Here is a 22,180-nt window from a genome sequence, read left to right as displayed (position 1 = left end):
GAGAAGGGCTTCCCTGGTGGCGCAGTGGTTGAGAGTCTGCCTGCCGACGCAGGGGACACGGGTTCGTGCCCCCGTCTGGGAGGATCCCACATGCCGCGGAGCGGCTGGGCCTGTGAGCCACGGCCGCTGAGCCTGAGCGTCTGGAGCCTGTGCTCTGCAACGGGAGAGGCCACAACGGTGAGGGGCCCGCGTACCGCAAAAAATAAAATAGCTAGAGAAGAACACTTTTTCAGTCAGACTGGCTTCAAGAATATCTTCTGCATTTACACACACATTCCTTCACATTTCTCAGTTTGGACTAGTATAAATAAGGCTGCTATGAACATTTGAATACAAGTCTTTGTGTAAACATATTTTTTCATTTCTCTTGGGTGGAGTGGAATTTTGGGGAATTCTGGTAAGGATATACTTAACATAATAATTTGCCATATTGTGTTCCAAAGTGCCTGTACCATGTTCCAATTCCACTAGCTCCACATCCACACCAACACTTTTATTGTCTGTTTTTAATTTTAGCCATTCTAGTCAGTAAGTTGCCTTTAGTTTGCATTTCCCCGATGTTAAGCATCTTTTCACATGCTCATTTCCCATCTGTATATCTTCTTTGGTGAAGAGTCTGTTCACATCTTTTGCCCATTTTTAATTGGGTTGTTTGTCTTAATTTTTAGTTGTAGGAGTTCTTTATATTTTCTGACTGGACATGAGTCCTTTATCCGGTACAATTTTTGCAAATATTTTCTCCCAATTGTGGCTTACCTCTTCATATTTTTAACAGTGTATTTCAAAGATCAGAAGTTTTACGTCTTCGATGAAGTACAATTTATCAACTTTTTATTTTATGGTTTGTATTTTTCATGTCCTGTCCAAGAAGACTTTGCCTAACCTAATGTCACAGTAATCTTCTTGTATGTTTTCTCAAAGAAATTTTATAGTTTTTGTTCTTACATTTAGATCTATGATACATTTTGAGTTGATTTCTGTACATGGAAATACAAGGTCTCTGGATTAGACAACAGGCCATTTATTACTCAGAGAGCATCTTAGCACCAGTTCTGATGCCCACTTCCCCACAGGACAACACAATGAGGGCCTGACGTTACCCTGCAGATGCAGCAGCGCTAAAACCAGAGGTGAAGACCCCAAAATTATGAGACTCAGAGTTTATGAAGGGACTGATGGCAATCTCTTCTCAAGAGGATGGGAAAGATTTTTACTCTGGAATGTAAACAGATCATCTCTGGGTAATAGGTGATGAGTTTCCTTTTGTTTTTCCTCTTGTAATTCCCAGATTTCACCCGAGGGTGGCCCAAGTGAGGAACTGTGCAGCAGCACAGGCAGCAAAAAACTCCAAGAGAAACACTGTCTTCCTGTCTTGAGGACCAAGAAAAGGGGAACCTGAGAGCCAGAAAGTATAGGGAAAATGCACTTTTTCCTCTCTTTTTTCTTCTCTAGCCTTGCTGCAAGGTTAGCCCCAATCATGGTGCTGCACTACAGTGCTGGTGGTGGAGCAAGCATCTGAAACCTCAAGAGGTAACTTATCATTCTGAACACAGGAAGTGGGGGAGGGGCCTTGTCATCTGAAGACTGCAGAGGAACCCCTACCATTTTTCTCTCTCCCTTTTTCCTCCCTATTTGGCCCCATGGGTGGCCCCAGTCATGGCAATGCACAAAACTAAACTCCTAAAAGAAACATGTCTTTATAGCAGCCAGAGGATGAGGAAAAAAAGAGGCCCCTGAGAGCCAGAGAGTGTGAAGGAAATCTCAGAGGGTAGAAACAGAGAGAAAGGGAAACATAATTCTCTATATAAACTGACCCATTATGGGGCTCACTCCCTAATCTGCACATGCTTAGAACTGACCCAGGGGACTTCACTGCTGGCACAGTTGTTAAGAATCCACCTGCCAATGCAGGGGACACGGGTTCGAGCCCTGGCCCGGGAAGATCCCACATGCCACAGAGCAACTAAGCCCGTGCACCACAACTACTGAGCCTGTGCTCTAGAGCCCACGAGCCACAACTACTGAGCTCACGTGCTGCAACTACTGAAGGCTGCGCGCCTATAGCCTGTGCCCTACAACAGGAGAAGCCACAACAATGAGAAGCCCGCGCACCGCAACGAAGAGTAGCCCCCGCTCGTCGCAACTAGAGAAAGCCCGTGCACAGCAGTGAAGACCCAACGCAGCCAAAAATCAATCTATCAATCAACCAATAATTTAAAAAAAAAAGAACTGACCCAAAGCAGCATTGCAAGGGCTTTGAAAATTGTACTGACATAGAAGCCACACATAACTTGCAATCCAAATATAGCCAAGCTGACTGCCTACTAAAACAAACAAACTGACAAAAAAAATCAACATTCTCCAGAGAATTTTAACAGGGCTGACAGACTCACTACCTAATATTCAAAATACAAGATACAATCCAAAGTTACTCAACATACAAAAAACCAGGAAACTGTGATCAATTCTCAAGGGAAAAGAAAATTAAGATGTGCCAACCCCAAAACAATCTAGATATTGGAAATATCAATTACTTTAAAGTAGTCATCATGTCCATGCTTCACAAAGATAAACATTCCTTAAGTGAATAGAAACACAGTTCTTGCAAAATAACAGAATCAATAGCAAAAACTCAAATCGAAATTTTAGGGCTGAAAATAAAATAAACATTTCATCTGAAATAAAAATGTCACTGCAATGGCTTGATAACAGAATAGAGACAGTGAGAAAGGAAAGGGCCAGTGAAATTGAAGATTAGATTGAAAATAGATTATAGAAGTTATCTCATGTGAGAGGGGAATAAAAAAACAGAGCATTAGCAAATAATCTCACATTTGAGTCACTGGAGCCCTAGAAGGACAGGAGAAGCAAATTAGTATAAAAAGAATTTTTGAAAAAATAATGGCCAAAACTTCCCTAATTTGGTGAAAGACACAAATGTACAGATTCAAGAAGCTCAGGAAACCCAAACAGGATAAATGCAAAAAAAAAAAAAAAAAAAAAAAAAAAAGGCAGATTCATCAAATCAAACTTCTAAAGACCAAAGGTTTTTTTTTTTCTTAAATCTTAAAACTTCACACGTTACATATAATGGAACAACCATTTGAATTATTGCTGATTTCTCATCAGAAACTATGGAGAGCAGAAGATAGTGGAATAACATTTTTAAGAGCTGAATGAAAACAACTATCAACCCAGAATTCTATATTCAGTGAAAATACCTTTAAGGAATGACAGTGAAATAAAGACATTCTCTTGGGCTTCCCTGGTGGCGCAGTGGTTGAGAGTCCACCTGCCGATGCAGGGGACACAGGTTCGTGCACCGGTCCGGGAAGATCCCACATGCTGTGGAGCGGCTGGGCCCATGAGCCATGGCCGCTGAGCCTGCGCGTCCGGAGCCTGTGCTCCCCAACGAGAGAGGCCACAACAGCGAGAGGCCTGCGTACTGCAAAAAAATAAATAAATAAAGACATTCTCACATGAAGCAAAAATAAAAGAATTTGTCACAAGCAGATCTGCTCTAAAAAAAGTGATAAAAGAAGTTCTTTAGGCTGAAAGGAAATTATACTAGAGGGACACTTGGAACTTCAGGAATGAAGGAAGAACACAGAAATGGTAAATATCTGGGTATTATAATAGATGCTTTTTCTTCTTTTTTAAAAATATGTATGACTTGAGAACAGAAGTTATAACCTTCTCCAGTTTTCAATATATGTACATGTACTACTTCAGACAACTGAAGTATTAGTATAAAGAGTGGAGGATAAATGGATAAATATCATTTTAGGCTTGAAATAAACAGCTGGGAAGCCCAAAAAATAGAGGACCTAGGGTTCAGGGATACTTTGGCAATGGGTCTTCATATGATACGTACATGCTACTAAATCCTTTCACAAAATGTTGACATTTTTAGATGTGTTGATGTGAGGAAAAATGCATTTAAACTATTTTGATAAAGAGATAACAGTTTCCTATATTGCTAAGTTTTATTTCTCCCTTATTTATCAACTTCTTTGTCTGAAAGGATATACAACAAACATATGAGAATTGGGTGATAGAAACAACAAGGAAGGATGAAGGTCATTTGTAGTAGTATGTGCCACCAGAAGACAGCTTTGCTTTCCCGTATCCATAATTTAGATTAAATCTACGTAAATATCCACACACTTATGAAAATGAGACAATTACACAGATAAGCAACAGGTATAAAACTCTTTTTCTGCAATGAGTTCTCACAAAAAGAGATATCAGGAAATGGTAATTACTCTCAGACAATTACCTTAATTCTCCAGTTAGCACTTGTCAACACAGCTTTAGAAAACATTAGTGTACAAATATAACACAGTCTTCAAACTTTTGCTTATGAGCCACCTAAGAGAATTTACAAAATCATGTTGTCTCTCACACATCTTTGGTTGACATCTAAAATTTTTCATCATAAATTTAGAAGGTGGCAAAGTGTATCATGAACATTGAAATTTTAAAATAAAACCATTACATCATCTTTTCAATGTCCAAAGGAATAGTAATTTCATATCCATCATCATTTGTTTTTAAAATTCACGAATAAGGCCTTCTTTAGAAGTCAAAAAGTTTATACCATTTCTTTTTCTCCTTCAACTTACATTCTACTCACCTCATGAAATTTCACCATATCCTAATGTTTTTATGCTTAAAAGACATTTATTTCTTGATCATCTATCATATTTCTCTGCAACAAAATATTTGTAGATTGAATTTTAATTTTTTTAAACTTCAATTTTTTGGTACACAAGTGAGCAAAACAAACTAAATATATCATGAATTTTGGTGAATGCTTATAAACAACAAAAAATTTAACACATCTCTTGACATAAGTTTTCCCCATTTACCTAATGTATCCATGTATGACTATTACTTATTGCTTGAATGGGACAGCATCAATTCTATCCCTATTTTCACTTGTATTGACGTAAGCACTGAGAAACTTTGTTCACATGAGTAAGTATATGGGAATGGAAAAAGCTAGGTATAGCAATATCACTCAATTCTTTAAACTCATTCCAAGTTAGATGCCAAAAATTACATAGAAATCTATCATAAAAATTATTTGTAATGATCTATCCACTGACAACTTCACTAGTTCCTCCTTTAAAATTTCTGAAAACAAAGAATTGTTTTCAACCTGACTTTTAAAAGAATATATTGACCTGGAGCAGTTACTGTCTGTGGCTAAGGTTTCTACTACAGATGCTAATATAAGGAAAAACATAGGAGAATTTTTGCAACTCAAAATAACTTGTAAACAGTGTAGAGGCTGTTTTACTCCAAAAGAGAATCTAAAATCTGAGATAAAAGGAAAATAATTTATTACACAGCCATCATAGCCATTCACTTTCACAATGTCTGGGAAATAAACCAAAAAAGCAATACGAAGATTTACCAAATCCATATTTGTTTTGTTCTCATTTAGAAGCATCTTGCCTGACCTGAAATAACCCTTAAAGGACTAGCAGAATGGAAACAGTATTAATTTAACGTAAAATATTTTTTATAAAATACTTTCATTTCATCATGTGTTTTATATATTTTTGCTGTACCTTGCAGCTGCAGATATAACTTATTCAATATGCAGAAAATGTGCTATTGACCACGTAATCTCATTAGTAAAGTCGATCCTCACTGTCAAACCAATCATCTAAATAAAATTCACTTTGAGAAAAAGTGTGACAATTTTCAATTCAAATGAATGTGTTAGTATATGAATTTGATGTAAATTTTCTAAAAACTGAGAAATAGATCACAAAATGTATCTCATAAGCTCAATTATTAAAACCAATCAAGATTAAAATGATGTAAGAACTAATAGAATTAGTTTATACATTTTTATAATGTCATAAAACCAGGAATAAATCTATATGGGTCTGTCATCACTTAATTCATAATAGTAAAACATAATCAATAAATATTATTTATGAATTAGAATATGGTTTTTTTAAAGCACAGTATTCCTTTAATAAAGTATATCCATGTGTATACTGAAATTTGGTTTTCAGCTTTCAGGAATAACTAAATAAAAATCACATATAAAAATTCTGTAATAGCTCTAACCAGTTTTTTTTTTGAAGTAGTAATAAAAACTTTTCCCATATATTTAATGAGGAATAAAAGTATGTTGTTAAAAATAGATCAGTCCAGCAGCTAACACATAATTTTTTGATAATAAGAAGCACAAAGTATCAAACATGTTAAAAGATAAAGTGAGGTCAGGATGGGAGTATTTATATACTGATGCAGAATCTGATAAAATAAGTATATCAGACAGGATAGGCTAGGTCATGCTGCAGTAACAAACAACAAAATGGTATGACTCAAAACAACAAAGGCTTCTTTCTAACCTAAGCTACATGCACACTGTGGCTGGCAGAACAGATCTGCTCCTCACAATCACTCAAGGGCCCAGGCTGACAGAGCGATGATCCCCTGCACCAGAGGGAAAGGAGAGCTCTAGAGGTTTCATATGGGTAGAGGCAATACTTCTGTTCATAACTCACTGGCCAGAAATAATCCTATGGCCTTACCCAATTCCACGATTGCCATGAAATTAACTCCAACCTCATGCCTAAAAAGGGAGGGAATGGGAATTATTTGGTGATCTGTGATTTTTACAATACGTTTTAAATTTTATTGAACAACACATACCAAATCTAAAATAAAATTACATATGACATTTTTTGCAGATTATTCTGTATAATGGGAAAAAATAGGAAGGTCTCTTAAAATAATTCATTTTATATTTAAAAGAATCACTGTCACTAACCTCCACTCCTTCAGCTGTTCAAAGTCACGTTTCTTTCCAGATAATGACACATCTTACAGATAAATGTTCAGAATAGCTGGAAAATATTGCTTATGTTTAAATCTGTGAAAAAAATTTAGGGTTCAATATTTTCTTCAATGCTGGTTTTGCTTTGCTCTCACCAGACTCTCCTTCAATAATAATGCACTTCTTAACCACAGAGATAAAAGAGATGTGATGATTAAAAGAGATGTGATGAAAATTACTATCACTCCCACCATTCACACTCACACAGTATATCTGATTTCAGAAAGTCACAACAAATATCCAATTACCATATTTCTAACAGCTTTACTTCACCCTTACCTGGGATATATGTAAGATGGGAAAAGACAGGAAGCCTAAGAAGGGTTTATAATGCCTTGATTAATAATTAAAGGAAGCTTCTCCCAAAACATGTTGAATTGTCCCTTTGTCATCCTAGAGGGTTTTACACCCTAGGTGAGGGATATACCTTTCTTTTGTAAAGTTAGAAAAGAACTATTGTAAATGCAGAAGAAGGAAAGAAGAACTTACACAACACTAGGAAAGAGTATAAGGGCTCTATAAATTAATTTACTTCAAGGAGTAGGTATCCACCTGTCCCGTGGACTATTCCACACAATAAGAACTTGAATTGATGTGAGCTTTAATTCCTGCTCAAATAGCAAGAAACATTTGCCACTGAGTATGATGAAGAATGAATTTGCTTACAGAAGAGGCTTTCCATTTTACCACAACTTAGAGTGAGCAGTATATTTTACATCATGATGCAATACACATATACATACTGTTTCATGAAACAATAATTACCTTCACTACATGTGATGCACTCTGATACTTCCTATTCTAATGTCTTTTAATGCTGTTCACGACCCACTAAATTGATTTCACAACCAACTAATGATTCATAACCCACAAATTTAAAACACTGGGCTATAGAAAATAGAAATATATAAGGCAATCTCTGACTATAACAAGTGTCCTTAAGGAAGCTTTAGCTTGGAGGTACAAGTGGGTAAGCCAAAGTCTGGAAGTTAATATCCACAGGAGGTTAAATTTTATTGTTACATTAGTTTGCCCACCGTAATATTTAAACTTCCCCATTGGTCAGTAACAGCTTTTATAGGCCTATTATCATAGACTTGCTGTTTCCAACTCTGTGGTAGACAGGAAAATGTCCCCCAAGGTTATCAGTCCTAATCCCTGGAACTTGTAAATCCCACTATATATGTGACAAGGGCCCTGGCAGATATGAATAAATTAAGAATCTTGAGATGGGGAGATCATCCGGGATTATCCTGTGGGCCCTAAATGCAATTACACATAACCCTATAAGAGGAAGGCAGTAGGAGATCTGATACACATCGAGGAGAAGGTGATGTAAAGAGGAGGCACAGAGATATTTGAAGATTCTGGCCTTGAAGATTGGAATAATGTGGCCATAAGTCAGTGAATGCCAGCAACCACCAGAAGCTGGAAGAGTGAAAGAAATTATTCTACCCGAGAGCCTCTGGAAGGAGTGTGGCCTTGCCAACACCTTGATTTGGGCCCACTGATACTGATTTTGGACTTCCGGCCTCCAGAACTGTGAGACAATAAAGTTCTGATGTTTTCAGCCACCAAGTTTGTGGTATTTTGTTATAGCAGGCTCCGAAACTAGTATAAGCCCTATGAAATTGACTTAATAAGAGACAAGGTACAAAGTGCCCCATAGTACACAGCCATCTGTAACTCTCTATACCTTTCTATATTTTAAGAAAGTTATGGTAGCTTACAGAGATTCACAAAACATCCTGACAACATAAATAATAAATAGGCAAAAAGGGAAAAACCAAAGATATATATGCAAAACAGAGCCAACAAGGTTTATATTTGTTTATGCAAATATACATATAATAGTTCCTGCCATGAGTCCACAGCAAATTTGGCTTTAAAGTTTCTAACAGCCAGTATTCAAAGGAAGTCTCCTTGTTTATGTGATTCAGTGGTTATTAGATAAAAACAAGCCAAGACAAGGTGAAATTCCTACCCAGGATATTTCTTTTGGACTGAGCTATGCATGCTATACTCATTACACCCTGTGTCAACTTCTTAAGCCAGACCCAAGTTAACAAGGCTACTAATTATATCATAGGTTGATAACATATCAAAACTTAACTTGATAAAAACAAATTCTATAGCACATATTGATAAGATATCAAAACCTAAGTTAATAAAACAAAATTCTATAGGAGGGAAGAGGGTGTCAATAGAATACCCTCTAGGAATATAGCTTGCCACTGATTTATCTTAATTCCGGGATACATTTTAGAGTATTTATGACAGGCCTTGAAAAATGCTCAGAAAATAAGAAGTGTTCTCAGCTGAACTATTAAATATTCAACAAATGCTTCAGCCAATTGCCTATATGGCTTGCTTGAGAGCAGATGTCTTATGGAGTAAAATACAGTGTTTCTACTGTCAAGCGGGGTCTAGATAACTACTGAGGAGTCAGATAAATACCCCATCCCTACTCCCTGAAGAAGCTTCCAGGCCAGTGGGGTAGAGAAACACAGAGCACTCCAAATAGTTCCCCTAATCCAGCAAAGGGGTATCAAGAATGGCCTCCGGGAAGCGATACTAATTGACTGTTAGAGATGAGTAGCTCGGTGGGAGGGAGGGGAATGGCACCCCTGATGAGTCAGAAGTTTCTTCTGTCAAAGTCAAGCAATGCGCTTGAAGCACGTCAAGGCCTAAGCTGGATGAAAAGAGAAAAAAATCACGCAGAAAGAAAGTGGAAGGAGGAAAAGAAAAAAAAAAAAAAGCATTTCATTCTCTACCACATGGCACACGCATAAACATTGCTTCAGAGGTTGGGGGGTTGGGGTCAGCGCTATAGCCATTTCCAACAAAATAGAGTTAGCGAACCCTGCAGGACGTTCATGAAAGCCAGGCCTCTCGTCCCTGAACCTGCGTTCCGTCAGTCCTCCGCTCACCTGGAGGCGCTCGTCTCACTGCGCAGGCGCCAGGTCAGACGTTAGGAGTTCCGGGTCTCTCACTAAGACTCCACTCTAGCCGCCAAACTTCCGTTTCTCCACTGCTCCCCGCTGAAGTCTCCGGCAGGAACTGAGGGGCGGGCCTTCCGGAAAAGGGGCGCGCGGCAGAAGAGGCTTGCGAATAGGTAAGTCTGTAGGTGACTGTTAGGGGGGCATGTAGTGAGTTACGGGCAATGGCTGCAGAGACCCTGCGGAGGTCTCCAACCTTGTAGAGTCTCCAGGAATAGGACGAGTCAATTTCATTAAGCAGCTCGGAGGTTTCACAGGTCTCCCCCAAACAACTTGGCCTTTTCCTGCATAACTTGGCGAGATTTACCAAACGAAGGACGCTAGCCTAGTTTCCTCTCCGGCGCAGTTACTCTCTTCCTGTTTAGGCAGCATTCAAGGCTCGGTTTCTCTGCTCATCAGTTGTCCTTAGCTTTGTGGGGCTGGGGGTGCAGATTAGTTTTGTTACCAGCTTCAGAAAAGTATGATTGAATGATATTTAAGAAAAATATTAGCGAAATGCCCTACCGATTTAAACGTCGGTTGACTTGACACTGTTGCTTCCATCACAGGCAGGCGTGATCCAGGCGGTTGGAGGTTGGGGGTGTTCTTGTTGAATTGAGTAAAGCTTGACATCCATTCAGAGCCGTTCGTGTCTCTGCGACCCAGTAAAATAAGCGGTACTGGGCTTTAAAAAAAAAAAAGCACTGTGTCTAGATTTTTCTGTGAAACACGTGTGCACATTGTGTGAGTTCCTTGAGGCCTGATAACTCTATTAGGGCAGGCCCTGGGCCATGAGTTTCGCACGTCAGCCTCATAATTCAGTGAGATAGTACAACTGTCCTGTAGTAGATGAGAAAACGAAGGCAAAGAATACATACTACTGCAAACACGATATGTCCATTAAAGTGCAGTGGCAAGATTCCAACCAGCTTTTCTACTCCAGAGCTGGCGCTCTCCACTAACCCGTGGTTTTTGAGAAACCTCGCCCGCCCAGCAGAATTTACAAACACACACACACACACATTTCAGCATTCACTTTTAAAGTTCCCCCCGGGGATTCACCACACTGAGGGTTACCCAGGTTAAGAACTCCTGCACATTATCTGCACTTTTCAAAGAAAAAAGGCAAACCTAATCCAAAGCCAGTTACTGTATAAACTTGACCTTTTAAATGCATCAGACCTATCAGAACGATCAGAGAAACTTAGCCTTTTATGCTAAAGTAAAGAGATGGATATTTTCTCCTATGGGCTTAACATGTTTTGCTCCGGCACATTTCAGTAATTTGTTTTTGCTTAGCATTTTCAAGTCCAGGTAATTTTTCTTCATGATACTGTTTTCTTTAGTTCACATTTAAAGAAAATTTGATATTTTAAGTGACCGTTCTCTACCCCTTAGAATAGCTTCATGTGAATAAAAATCTAATTTTTTTGCCTTTTACCTTAATGTCTTTCACACGGTCATCATGGTTTTTTTAAGATAAAGTTGAAAGTTTCTGTAAAGGGGCATACCAGGGTCCTGAAAAATCCTAGATAAGGCTTTCCAATCTTTAAAAAAACGTAAAGCTAATAGAGTGGCAGTTTGCCAGTCTCAGGACCAATATTTATGGACAGCAGAACTTGTGAGCTGTTTTAGTCTATGTAACAGGAAGGTTTACCAAGCTCCAATGCTGTACTTCATCAGAAGCATACAGGTCTGTGCTCTGTAAGAGACTACAAAGCAGTAATTGGCAACTGTCATAGGCATTTTCAGTTTGCTTCTATTTAGCAAGTGTTTCTGTTTCTAGTAAAGGATTCAGGTTTGGAGAGGCTTATTCTCCTTCTCCATCATAAAAGTTTTAGGACTTGGATTTTGTGATATGACCATTTCCATTGGATTCTAATGAGACCTTATTATTTATGAGCTATGTGTCCCAGTACTTTGCTACATTCCATGGTGGGCATGGAGATAACTTAGCATCCTGGGAAGGCTTCCGTGACCACTGTCGTAGTGAGTCCCTCCCTCCTTACTACCTGTCAGGTTACCAAGCTGCTGGTCCCCTCGTCTATGTTTCTCTGGCTGTCAGTGTCTGTAAGTGAGGATACCATTCCAGGGAGGTGCAGGTTCAACTACATGGAGTGTGCAGATGCTTTTTTACATGATTAAATGAGGACAAGGAATAAACAAATGTGTCTGTATAGAACGTATGAACACCAAGCATGTTCAGGTTTTTCCTTTTTTCTTTTTTTAGTTTACCATTGATTCAGTGCCACTGTCTTGTTTCTCACATGGTCCTTCAAGCTTTGTTTTCCGAAAAGGAAACTCATATTTAGAGAGGATAGGTAATTGTTCAAAATAACCCGGTTGATGAGTGGCAGAGCCAATACTCAAACCTAGGCCTCAGGATTCCATGCTGCCTCTTCATTTAAAAATAAAATGATTTGGGGCTTCCCTGGTGGCGCAGTGGTTGAGAGTCCGCCTGCCGATGCAGGGGACCGGGTTCGTGCCTCGGTCCGGGAAGATCCCACATGCCGCGGAGCGGCTGGGCCCGTGAGCCATGGCCGCTGAGCCTGCGCGTCTGGAGCCTGTGCTCTGCGACGGGAGAGGCCGCAACAGTGAGAGGCCCGCGTACTGCAAATAAAATAAAATAAAATAAAATAAAATGATTTGGGGTTCAGAACATATTTTCGTGAAAATTTTGTAGCAAAATGATAGTTCCTAGACCACCTTACAAATAACTGATCGTGGAAATATTGTGCAATGGCAACAGAAATCTGTTCTGATGCCATAATGGTAATTAAGCAAAACAAAGAAAAGTTGATTAAGAAACCTTTTGTTTTTAAGTTTTTTTGTCTGATGTTTGGGAAAAAGATAACCTTAAAAGTGGAAAGAAGACAAAAGATAATGCATGCAAAGAAACTTTTTGTAGCTTCTGAAGGCAACTTCTGGTAATTTGCAAGGCCTTTAGAGGTTTATAGCACTGACTGTTTCCTCTTTATACATTAACTGTTAATGACTTTTTTTCTCATTGATGAAATTATACATCTCTGACAACCCCAATCCATCCCCATCCACATAATGGAGCAAGAGTTGGGAGAGAAAGGAATCCTAGAACTGAGTGCTGAAAGGAAAAGGAAGGAGTAAGTAAGGTTTGCACAGATCCCAGGTTGGAGGGGAGAGACCTTGGACAGTTCTCCCACTGCTGGCCTTCAGGTGGCGCTATTGGCCCAAGATTGCTCAGTTGGTGTTCAGAAGGTAAATGGTTTGAGACTAACATTCTGAAATTGGTTTGAGGTCATCCTCTGCTCTTTCAATGGATCTTGGAATGGACATGAAAAATTCTTTAATTTAAATACTGGATATTTAAATTGCCAGAGCAGTTTTGAAATTAACTTGGCGGCATTCCTGTTGAGGAGGGTTTTTTAATATATTTCTTCTCTTGGTTTTTCAAGATAGGTTTATGCCTTTTTTCTATTTGGAGATCAACTCCTTTTCATCCCAGCTGAACTGTCCCCCAGGATACTGTCTTAGTCAGCAAAGACTCTCATCTCACTATAAAAATTTCATGTAAATTAGCATATTCTGCCAACAGGTACCCTTACATTTGAACTAGCATGGAATGAGGGTTATTCCACCAGCAACATTCTTTGTTTTTTTGTTTTTTTTCAGTTAAGGAACTCTCAAATGCTTTTTTTTTTTAATTGAAGTATAGTTGGTGTACAATATTATATGTTACAAGTGTACCATATAGTGATTCACAATTTTTAAAGGTAATACTCCATTTACAGTTATTATAAAATATTGGCTGTAGTACCTGTGAACGTTCTTGATTTTTATGTATCACCTATATAATCTTCGATATATAGTACCTATAATTTCTGCATATTACAGATATCATTCTTATACTATTTCAACATTCTATGCCTCTGAAGAAAAAGTTACTGTTTTCAGCTAATAAGAATTCAGCTAATTTTCATTAAAGCAGAATATATAAAATGGAAGATAAGGCAAGTAACATCACAATTCATAAATGCCTTTTGTTCAGGAATAAAATGAATCTTTTGAGCTGTTGAGTTAATTCCTATAAGACTACTATCTTTGTTTTTCCCAGCTGGCTCTCAGTCTCTAGGCAGAATTCAATCCAGCAACCTGGAGGCTAAATGACCTCATAACTCATTAGCTGTTCTTAGAGCCATCTGGAGCCCTTGAGGAGAACAGCATTCAAAGGGCTGATAATAAAGACAACAGCATAATTATTTCTCCACCATGATTAAACCTTTAGGTGGCAAGCAGTCAGCATGTTTATTATGCAGATTGCTGAGGTAGGTGTTTTCTGAAGGTATAATAACAATGCTGTGGTAGGATAACTTGTTTCCCTGTCCTCATCTAGCCTACAAATAGGTAAGCTGACTCTCAGTAAATAACCTATTGAGTCATAAAATCGTTCATTGTAAAAGAGGCAGTACAGCTGGGACGTAATAGTGTGTGAACACCAAATGTAAAAGATGCAAAAAGGGGCTTCCCTGGTGGCGCAGTGGTTGAGAGTCCGCCTGCCGATGCAGGGGACACGGGTTCGTGCCCTGGTCCGGGAGGATCCCACATGCCGCGCGCGGAGCGGCTGGGCCCGTGAGCCGTAGCCGCTGAGCCTGCGCGTCCGGAGCCTGTGCTCCGCAACGGGAGAGGCCACGACAGTGAGAGGCCCGCGTACCGCAAAAAAAAAAAAAAAAGATGCAAAAAATGTAAAGCATGCAAAGGAAATAGCCACTTGGACTGTGGATATTTCTCAACGCCAAGGCACATCCTGCCAAAGATGTGAACTGATTCACGTGTGGCTTGCCGTGTTTTCACTTTGTAAACCGTTCATTCGATAATCTGGGAATTTCTTGCACTAACCTGTTTATCTTTCTTCTCATTTTTTATAGGGACTCTTGCTCCTTGCTGCGCAAGAAATGTCGTCACTTTCAGAATATGCCTTGCGCATGAGTCGTCTGAGTGCCCGGCTGTTTGGTGAAGTTGCCAGGCCTGCTGATTCCAAATCCATGAAAGTGGTGAAGCTGTTCAGCGAGCAGCCTTTGGCCAAGAGGAAGGAGACTTATGACTGGTATCCTAATCACAACACTTATTTTGCACTCATGGGGACACTACGTTTTCTTGGACTCTACAGGTAATGACAAAAAAACCCCCCACACACGAAGAGTAACCTATAAGAAATTTGTTTAGTAGATCAGAAAAGGAAAAAATTAGCCTTTCTATCTTTATAGTTTTGTGGTTCTTATAATAGTGCCCAGGTAGTTCAAAAGGTACAGTTGTGGGAGGGGAAAGCTTTCAAAATATCCATAATGAATATACTTAAAAAAAAAAAGAAACATGCAGTTATTGGAAGACATAATTTAATTATGTCTAAAATATGACTAACATTGACTAGATACTGAGCTATAGTGAGATGTTAAATTAGTCATTAATCTAAGAGCACTCAATGGATGCAGAGGAAAACTGGTCTAAACACTGAGCACATTCTTGTTGGTCAGATGAAAGGAGTCCCTGCCCTGTGGCTGATCTGCTTCCTAACTGGCGAGGGGGAGCCTCCTTCCTTTCCTGAGGGCAGTTTTGTAGGATTTCTTATTTGCTTTCACCCTCTTTGGACACTTTTAGTTGGTACCCTTTTTGGTATACGAATTTGGTCTAAATAAGCTGTAGTTTACCTTTAAGAGTAATATGTAATCAACATTATAATAGGATAATAATATGTAATAGTAAGAGTAGCAGGCTCTTTCCACCATGCATTTGTATGTTTGTGTATGTGTCGGAAGTGGGTGCTTAAGATGATATACTGCTCTAGAAAGAAAAAAGATCAAATACCCATGTGACCATTTTCTTTAAAAAAAAGTCTTAGTTACCAAACAAATACATGCTCATTATAAAAGAATTTAAACAGTACATAATTGTATAAAGTTAAAATGCCTACTTTTTTTTTCAATTTAACAAGTTTTAATTGGACTTGTCTTAGGGCAACAGTACAAACATTAATTTGGGACTGTTGGCGCTAATATAATAAAATTAATAGTTCATTCCAGATAACTAAAGATTGGTACATTCTTTTATCCAATAGATTTTTTTTTAAGTACCTTCCATGTACAGGCACTTAAGATGGGCACAAGGGGAACAGCAATTAACAAAATAGAATAGATTTTCTTAGTTAATATATTACTAGAGATGATAGTCCATGACGTATTTTGAATTTCTGGAATTGCTTTTGGGATTATCTCCCTTGCCATTAGTCTCGGCTCAAAAAATAAAAATTAATTTTATTCTTACCCCAAATAAAATATTGGAAGGTAGATGTCCTCAGTAGAAAATCATAACCCATAACCAAATTAAATACATTCAGTTATTTTAATTTACTTGTTTGCTGCTACTCTCCATTTGTTTGAAAAATAAAGCCTTGACTATCTTTGGGGACAGAGAAAAAATACTTAGCATTTAGTTATCCATGGAAAAGCACAATTATTTTCACATTTAGCCACTAGTTATGGTAAATGGTGCCTCTAACACAAGGCCTCCTGGGAAGTCAGGCAGGATGAAACTAGACAGTCTTCAATGAAGAAAATCTTACTCAGAGACCTACAAAACAGGGAGGGAAGCAGGTTCTCAAAAACAGTGACTCATTCAGCCAAGCAGGTGCTTGGGCTGGTTCATCAGCAGAGACAAAGACCCCTGCCTTGGTCGCTTGCTCTCTGGAGGAGGTTGTCGGGAAAGGTTGGGGGGCGGGGAGGGAAGGAGAAGGGGGAAACATATTAAATAAGTAAATTATTTGGTGTGTTACCAAGTTGAATGTGCTACAGGGAAGAAAAACAGTAGAGCCTGCTGAGCAGGATCAAGAGTGCTGACTGGGCACTCAGTGGGCGGGGAGAGGACAGGGCACAGTATTAAACAGGACAGTCAAGGTTAGCCTCATTGAGAAGATGAGGCTTAAGCAGAGACTTGAGAGTGGTGAGTGAGCCAGGTGGGACCCAGGGAAGAGCTTGCAAGGCAGAGACAAGAGCAGAGCAAAGGCCTTGAGTTGGAATGTTCCTCGTCTGTTCCAGGGGCTGCACAGGCTGAGGGGAGAACAGTGGGACAGGAGGTGGATTGTGCAGGGGGCTGAGTAAAACGGGGAGCAGTTTGCCGGGTTGTAAACAGGAGTGACATGATCTGACTTATATTTCAGAAGAATTACTCTGTTTTTGAGAATGACTTATTTGGGGGGCAATCATAGCTGATCCCTAAGAGGTCTGTTGTACCTATCATGTTCATGGAATGAAACATCATACCCTTAAAACTGATCTATTTTAAAACAGCCTGGGGGAATTCCCTGGCAGTGTAGTGGTTAAGACTCTGAGCTTTCACTGCTAAGGGCCCGGGTTCAATGCGGTTGGGGGACTAAGATTCCACAGACCACATGGCACGGCCAAAATAAAAAAATAAAGTAAAACAGCCTAGGGAGTTAAAAATTGGGCCCAGCAAACCCCTCTCTTACATTTAATTGGTACGCCATTATCCACCCTTTTATAGGTGAGGAGACCAAGGGGCAGGGAGGGAAGATTCCTTATCCAAGGTCACACAGCTACTGAATGGTGGAGCTGTGACTTAAACCCAGGGTCAAATGGGTTCCACAGCTTACATATTTAAACACTATACTGTTTGAGGGCCTCTATATCCGCAGGTTGCATATCTGCAGATTCAACCGACCACAGATCAAAAATATTAAAAAAAATTCCAGAAAGTTCCAAAAAGCAAAACTTGAATTTGCCACACACCTGGCAACTATTTATATAGCATTTACATTGTATTAGGTGTTGTAAGTAATGTAGAGATGATTTGAAATATTCAGGAGGATGAGTGTAGAATATGCAAATACTATGCTGTTTTACGTAAGGGACTTGAGCGTCAGTGGATTTCGGTATCTGGGGGGGGTCCTAGAGCCAGTCCCCCAAGAACACTGACCGTATTTGATCTTAGAACGCAGATATTTTTATACAGTACAGGCAGTCTTCATTCGTATGTACAGACAGTCCTGGCAGCCTTGACCCCTGGAGGATCTGTCTGTTGATCCGGCTTCCTTCTGCCTGAGACTTTCCCCGGCAGCCTTTTTGTGTGAATCATCCACTGCCATCAGGGCAGCTTCCTCCAGACCTTTCCCGTTTGTAGCAGGTGCTAATCCCTGGGCCCCTCAGGGTCTCGTGTAGCTGTTGAAGCTTATACCCACTTTCTGCCCCCTTCAGTGTTTAGTCTTAGTGTTACAGGGAAATTTGGGGCAATTATCAGTGTTGTATCCTAGTTACCTAGGTTTACATGGGCGGGTTTGGTAATTAAGCTGTGGGTAGCATTGTTTCTGTGAGGGAAAACTGACCTAGAAATGAACTTTGGGAACACAGCCCATCTGTATGTCGGGGGTTCCCTGTCCTTTCTGTTCACCAAGCTGAGCATGCGCCCTGTAGGAGTCAAAGCTTGATAACCAGGACCACCTAAGAGAACATTCTAGATTGGTGTACTTTTCCAGTCTGATAAAAATACTGGCTACTTTTTTTTTCTTTCTCTTTTAGAGATGAGCATCAGGACTTTAAGGATGAGCAGCGGCGTCTGAAGAAGCTTCGTGGAAAGGGGAAACCAAGGAAAGGAGAAGGGAAGAGAGCAGCAAAAAGGAAATAGTGTTGGGCCATCAGGGGAGGACTTCTCCCTCAGCAACCAAGAGCAGGACGAAGTGTATTTATTGTCCCTCCACATATTGGAGGAGTACAAGCTTCCTAAGTTGAAGATTATTCAGAGGAATACAGTCATCTCCGTGCTGAAGTCTAATGCAGTTGAATTGTGACTGGTTTCTTGAACACATTTTAATTCTGCAACATTGTTTACCTTGGTTCTGTAATCTGAAGTTTACCTTATTCCCCAGAGAAATGAGTGCATGATTACTATTGAATGACTTGTTTGGGAGGGGATGGGATGTTGGCGGAGTGGAGGAGAAACTCATTAAATGAACACCCTCGTTTCTCCCTTCTTGCTTCCCCACTTAGCCAGCCCTAAGCTCTTTCATCTCTCTGGCTGTTCAGCTACGGTCTCCACCACCAAGCTCACAAACTTGATGTGCCTCTCCACCTACTCCTTTGAGAATATCTGTAAGATAAATTTGTGGGATAAAAGGCTGCGTCTGTTAAGAGAGCATTGGGTACCTGCTGTATACAGCCTACCAGAGCCCGGGTAATACAGTGGTTTGCAACAAACAGTCCGTACCTTGTGGAACTTTCAGTCCTGAGGGAGAGCCTAATATTACATAATTACATAAATACAATTGTATTACATGCTACAAAGGAAAAATCCAGACCAGACTTCTGTGAGAGTGTGGATGGATCGATCCACAAAGCAAGAGGCCCAAACCTCATTTGGTATTTTAAAGAAGGCGTCCCTGAAGAGATGATATTTAAGTGGGGCTCTGAAGAATAAATTAGAGTTAGGCAGAAGAAAAATGGTGGAAAAGCATTTGAGGCACAGAGAATGCCGTTTGCAAAGCCCTAAGGTAAGAAGAAATTGTCCCGTTCAAGGAATTGGAAAAATGACCACTAACTAGTATGGGTTAGTCATAATGAAATAGACAAAGGCCAGACTGTGAAGGGCTTTGCAAGTTCTGTGAAAAAGGTTGGACTTAACAAACTTAACCAGAGATCAAAGTGTGTAAGACGTTATTTCTGTGAGAGGTGAGTTGTATACAGTAGAGGAGCTCGATGCTCATTGTGTTATATTCTAGCAGTGAGTTTCCAATGAGGTTGCAAGGGCTTTCTGATTTTTTTTTTTTCCAAGAATTCTGAAGATCTCTAGCACCATCAAGGAAATTTTTTAAGTACTTTGTTTTTATTGTGGTAAAATCATAAAATTTACCATCTTAACGATTTTCAAGTGTACAGTACAGAAGTGGTAAATATATGCACATTGTTGTGCCAAATAAAGTACCTTTAACCTCGTTCCTACCTCTCTCAGGAAAAGAGCAAAGCACACAGGCGGGAGCGCGTGCAGCAACTACTCCAACTATGATTTTCTTTCCCTCCAACACTGGAAGTATTGGCAATAACTGCCCCGTGAATAATTCCTGAACTAGTAGGAATCCTGCTGCATATGCTTAGATAAATGATATTTTTAAAGAGGCCTAATCCAGATGGTATAGCTAGGGCCTATATTACAGTTGTTGGTAAAAATAAAAACTAACTAAAAATGGGTAATTCCATCTGATAGATGTGAATTCCAGCAGAAGGCTGAGAATCCAGTTAGAACTCTTTCCCGAGCACCTGCCACATGCCTGGCACATGCTAATTTTAGAGGACACAGATAAATAGCCGTAGTCCTTAAGACTGTGTGAATGAGCATGTGTGTGTTGTAAAGTATCGACAAGATCTTGGGGATTTGCTCAGAAAAGTGCAGATGCACTGTTACTCTTGGCCAATGCAGCTGAGCCTGGTGGGTGGATGGGCCCCAGGACACTGGACTGAGAAACAGGCTTGTAGCCTGGATCCAGTGTAGCTAAATGGATGTTCTGAATCGGACCATCTCCACCTTTGGGAGAAAGACTAACTGTAAGAGGACCTTAGGAGCATTAGGTTGATACTTTAAAGAGGACAACTGCTTTAGATCCCAACAGCTATCCTGAGTCAGAAAACAAGGCAGAAATCTGTGTGTTGGTTCTCTGATGGGCCCCGAGCCTCCAAGGAGCCTTAGCACTGTTTGATAGGGAAGCTGTAGACAACTCAGCAGCAGGTTAGTGTGGCGCTGCTCCATGCTGAAAATTAGGAACTAAAGCTAAAATGCATTTGTACATCAGCTGTACCCTAAAACGAACTGATACAGTAAACACTGTGCAGCTCAAGACAGCCTGTACTGAAGAGTGGACCAGATGGAAAGTAGAGGATGAGAGGGACGAGTCAATTCTTTTTTTTTTTTTTAACATCTTTATTGGAGTATAATTGCTTTACAATGGTATGTTAGTTTCTGCTTTATAACAAAGTGAATCCGTTATACATATATCCCCATATCTCTTCCCTCTTGCGTCTCCCACCCTCCCTATCCCACCCCTCCAGGTGGTCACAAGGCACCGAGCTGATCTCCCTGTGCTATGCAGCTGCTTCCCACTAGCTAGCTATTTTACGTTTGGTAGCGTATATATGTCCATGCCACTCTCTCACTTTGTCCCAGCTTACCCTTCCCCCTCCCCGTGTCCTCAAGTCCATTCTCTAGTAGGTCTGCGTCTTTATTCCTGTCTTGCCCCTAGGTTCTTCATGACCATTTTTTGTTTCTGTTTTTAGATTCCATATATATGTTAGCATACAGTATTTGTTTTTCTCTTTCTGACTTACTTCACTCTGTATGACAGACTCTAGGTCCATCCATCTCACTGCAAATAACTCAATTTCGTTTCTTTTTGTGGCTGAGTAATATTCCATTGTATATATGTGCCACATCTTCTTTATCCATTCATCTGTCGATGGACACTTAGGTTCCTTCCATGTCCTGGCTATTGTAAATAGAGCTGCAATGGACATTGTGGTACATGAGGACTAGTCAATTCTTGATGCCATGGAACCAACACATTTCAGGACACCAGTGAGCAAAGGTTAAGACAAGAACTAACTGTAACTAGAAAAAAAGTCTTTTAACTGTAGGTTTCAGCTAGCCAGATTGTTTAGTTGGATTTCTCTGGTCACGACCCAAACTATTTGTTTTCCCTCTAATGTTTAGTGTTTTGTGTGCATGAAGGATTTTGCCCTTGACTTTAGTGTGGCATAGTAAAAAGAGATTAGGGTTTGGATTCAAAAGTCATGGGTTTGTGAGAGTTCTGCTCACTGGCTGGGAGACCTCAAGTCACTTAACGCCTCTGAACCTCTTTCTGCCTCTGTCAAATCCTGATAACACTTCACTGGATTAATGAAATCATGTTTGTGAAAAGGACTAGGTAAACTGTAAAAGGTTAATCAAATATTTTTACATACAGCTATTTGTATGACCAGTAAGAGTCGGTACGTCTTACTAGCAGATTTTTCCAAGAAGGTGTTGACAAATACCTGCTAAAAATGTGAAGTTCTCTGTGTTTACACGCAGCGTGATAGGTTCAGGAAGAAACAAGTGTGAGATGCATTTTATTGTCTTTGTTTCTAACATTTTATTTAATTTTTGGCTGCGCCATGTGTTAGTTGCAGCACACGGGCTCTTCGTCGTGGCATGCAGGCTTCTCTCTAGTTGGGGCGCGCGGGCTCCAGGGCGCGTGGGCTCTGCAGTTGGCGGCATGCAGGCTCTCTGTTGAGGTGCGTGGGCTCAGTAGTTGTGGCGCACAGGCTTAGTT

At 40.0% G+C, this 22,180-nt stretch overlaps 1 protein-coding gene and 1 long non-coding RNA gene across 3 annotated transcripts in view; one reads left to right on the top strand and one right to left on the bottom strand.

Annotated features, from left to right (window-relative positions):
• Nucleotides 1–10,517, bottom strand: part of LOC137229387 (uncharacterized) — a 31,513-nt gene extending 20,996 nt beyond the window's left edge. Inside the window, exons 1-3 of the long non-coding RNA XR_010945657.1 lie at nt 9,728–10,517; nt 6,800–6,901; nt 3,222–3,445 (exon numbers count right to left, since the gene is read on the bottom strand). This is a non-coding gene — a long non-coding RNA (uncharacterized lncRNA). The remainder of the gene's footprint in view (nt 1–3,221; nt 3,446–6,799; nt 6,902–9,727) is intronic.
• MRPS33 (mitochondrial ribosomal protein S33) lies at nt 9,860–19,816 on the top strand. Of its 2 annotated transcripts, none has more exons than XM_067747207.1 (3): nt 9,860–9,980; nt 14,745–14,986; nt 18,405–19,816. In XM_067747207.1, the coding sequence occupies exons 2-3, from the start codon at nt 14,772–14,774 to the stop codon at nt 18,508–18,510; spliced, it is 321 nt and encodes a 106-aa protein (XP_067603308.1). In that variant the 5' UTR covers nt 9,860–9,980; nt 14,745–14,771; the 3' UTR covers nt 18,511–19,816. The 2 variants fall into 2 exon arrangements, with proteins under 2 accessions (XP_067603308.1, XP_067603309.1); XM_067747208.1 differs by lacking the exon at nt 9,860–9,980 and adding an exon at nt 12,922–13,077.
• The last annotated feature ends 2,364 nt before the right edge of the window (nt 19,817–22,180 follow it).

This window comes from Pseudorca crassidens, chromosome 8, assembly GCF_039906515.1.
Source record: "Pseudorca crassidens isolate mPseCra1 chromosome 8, mPseCra1.hap1, whole genome shotgun sequence".
Lineage (NCBI taxonomy): Eukaryota > Metazoa > Chordata > Mammalia > Artiodactyla > Delphinidae > Pseudorca > Pseudorca crassidens.
This window is presented reverse-complemented; position numbering and strand designations above follow the sequence as displayed.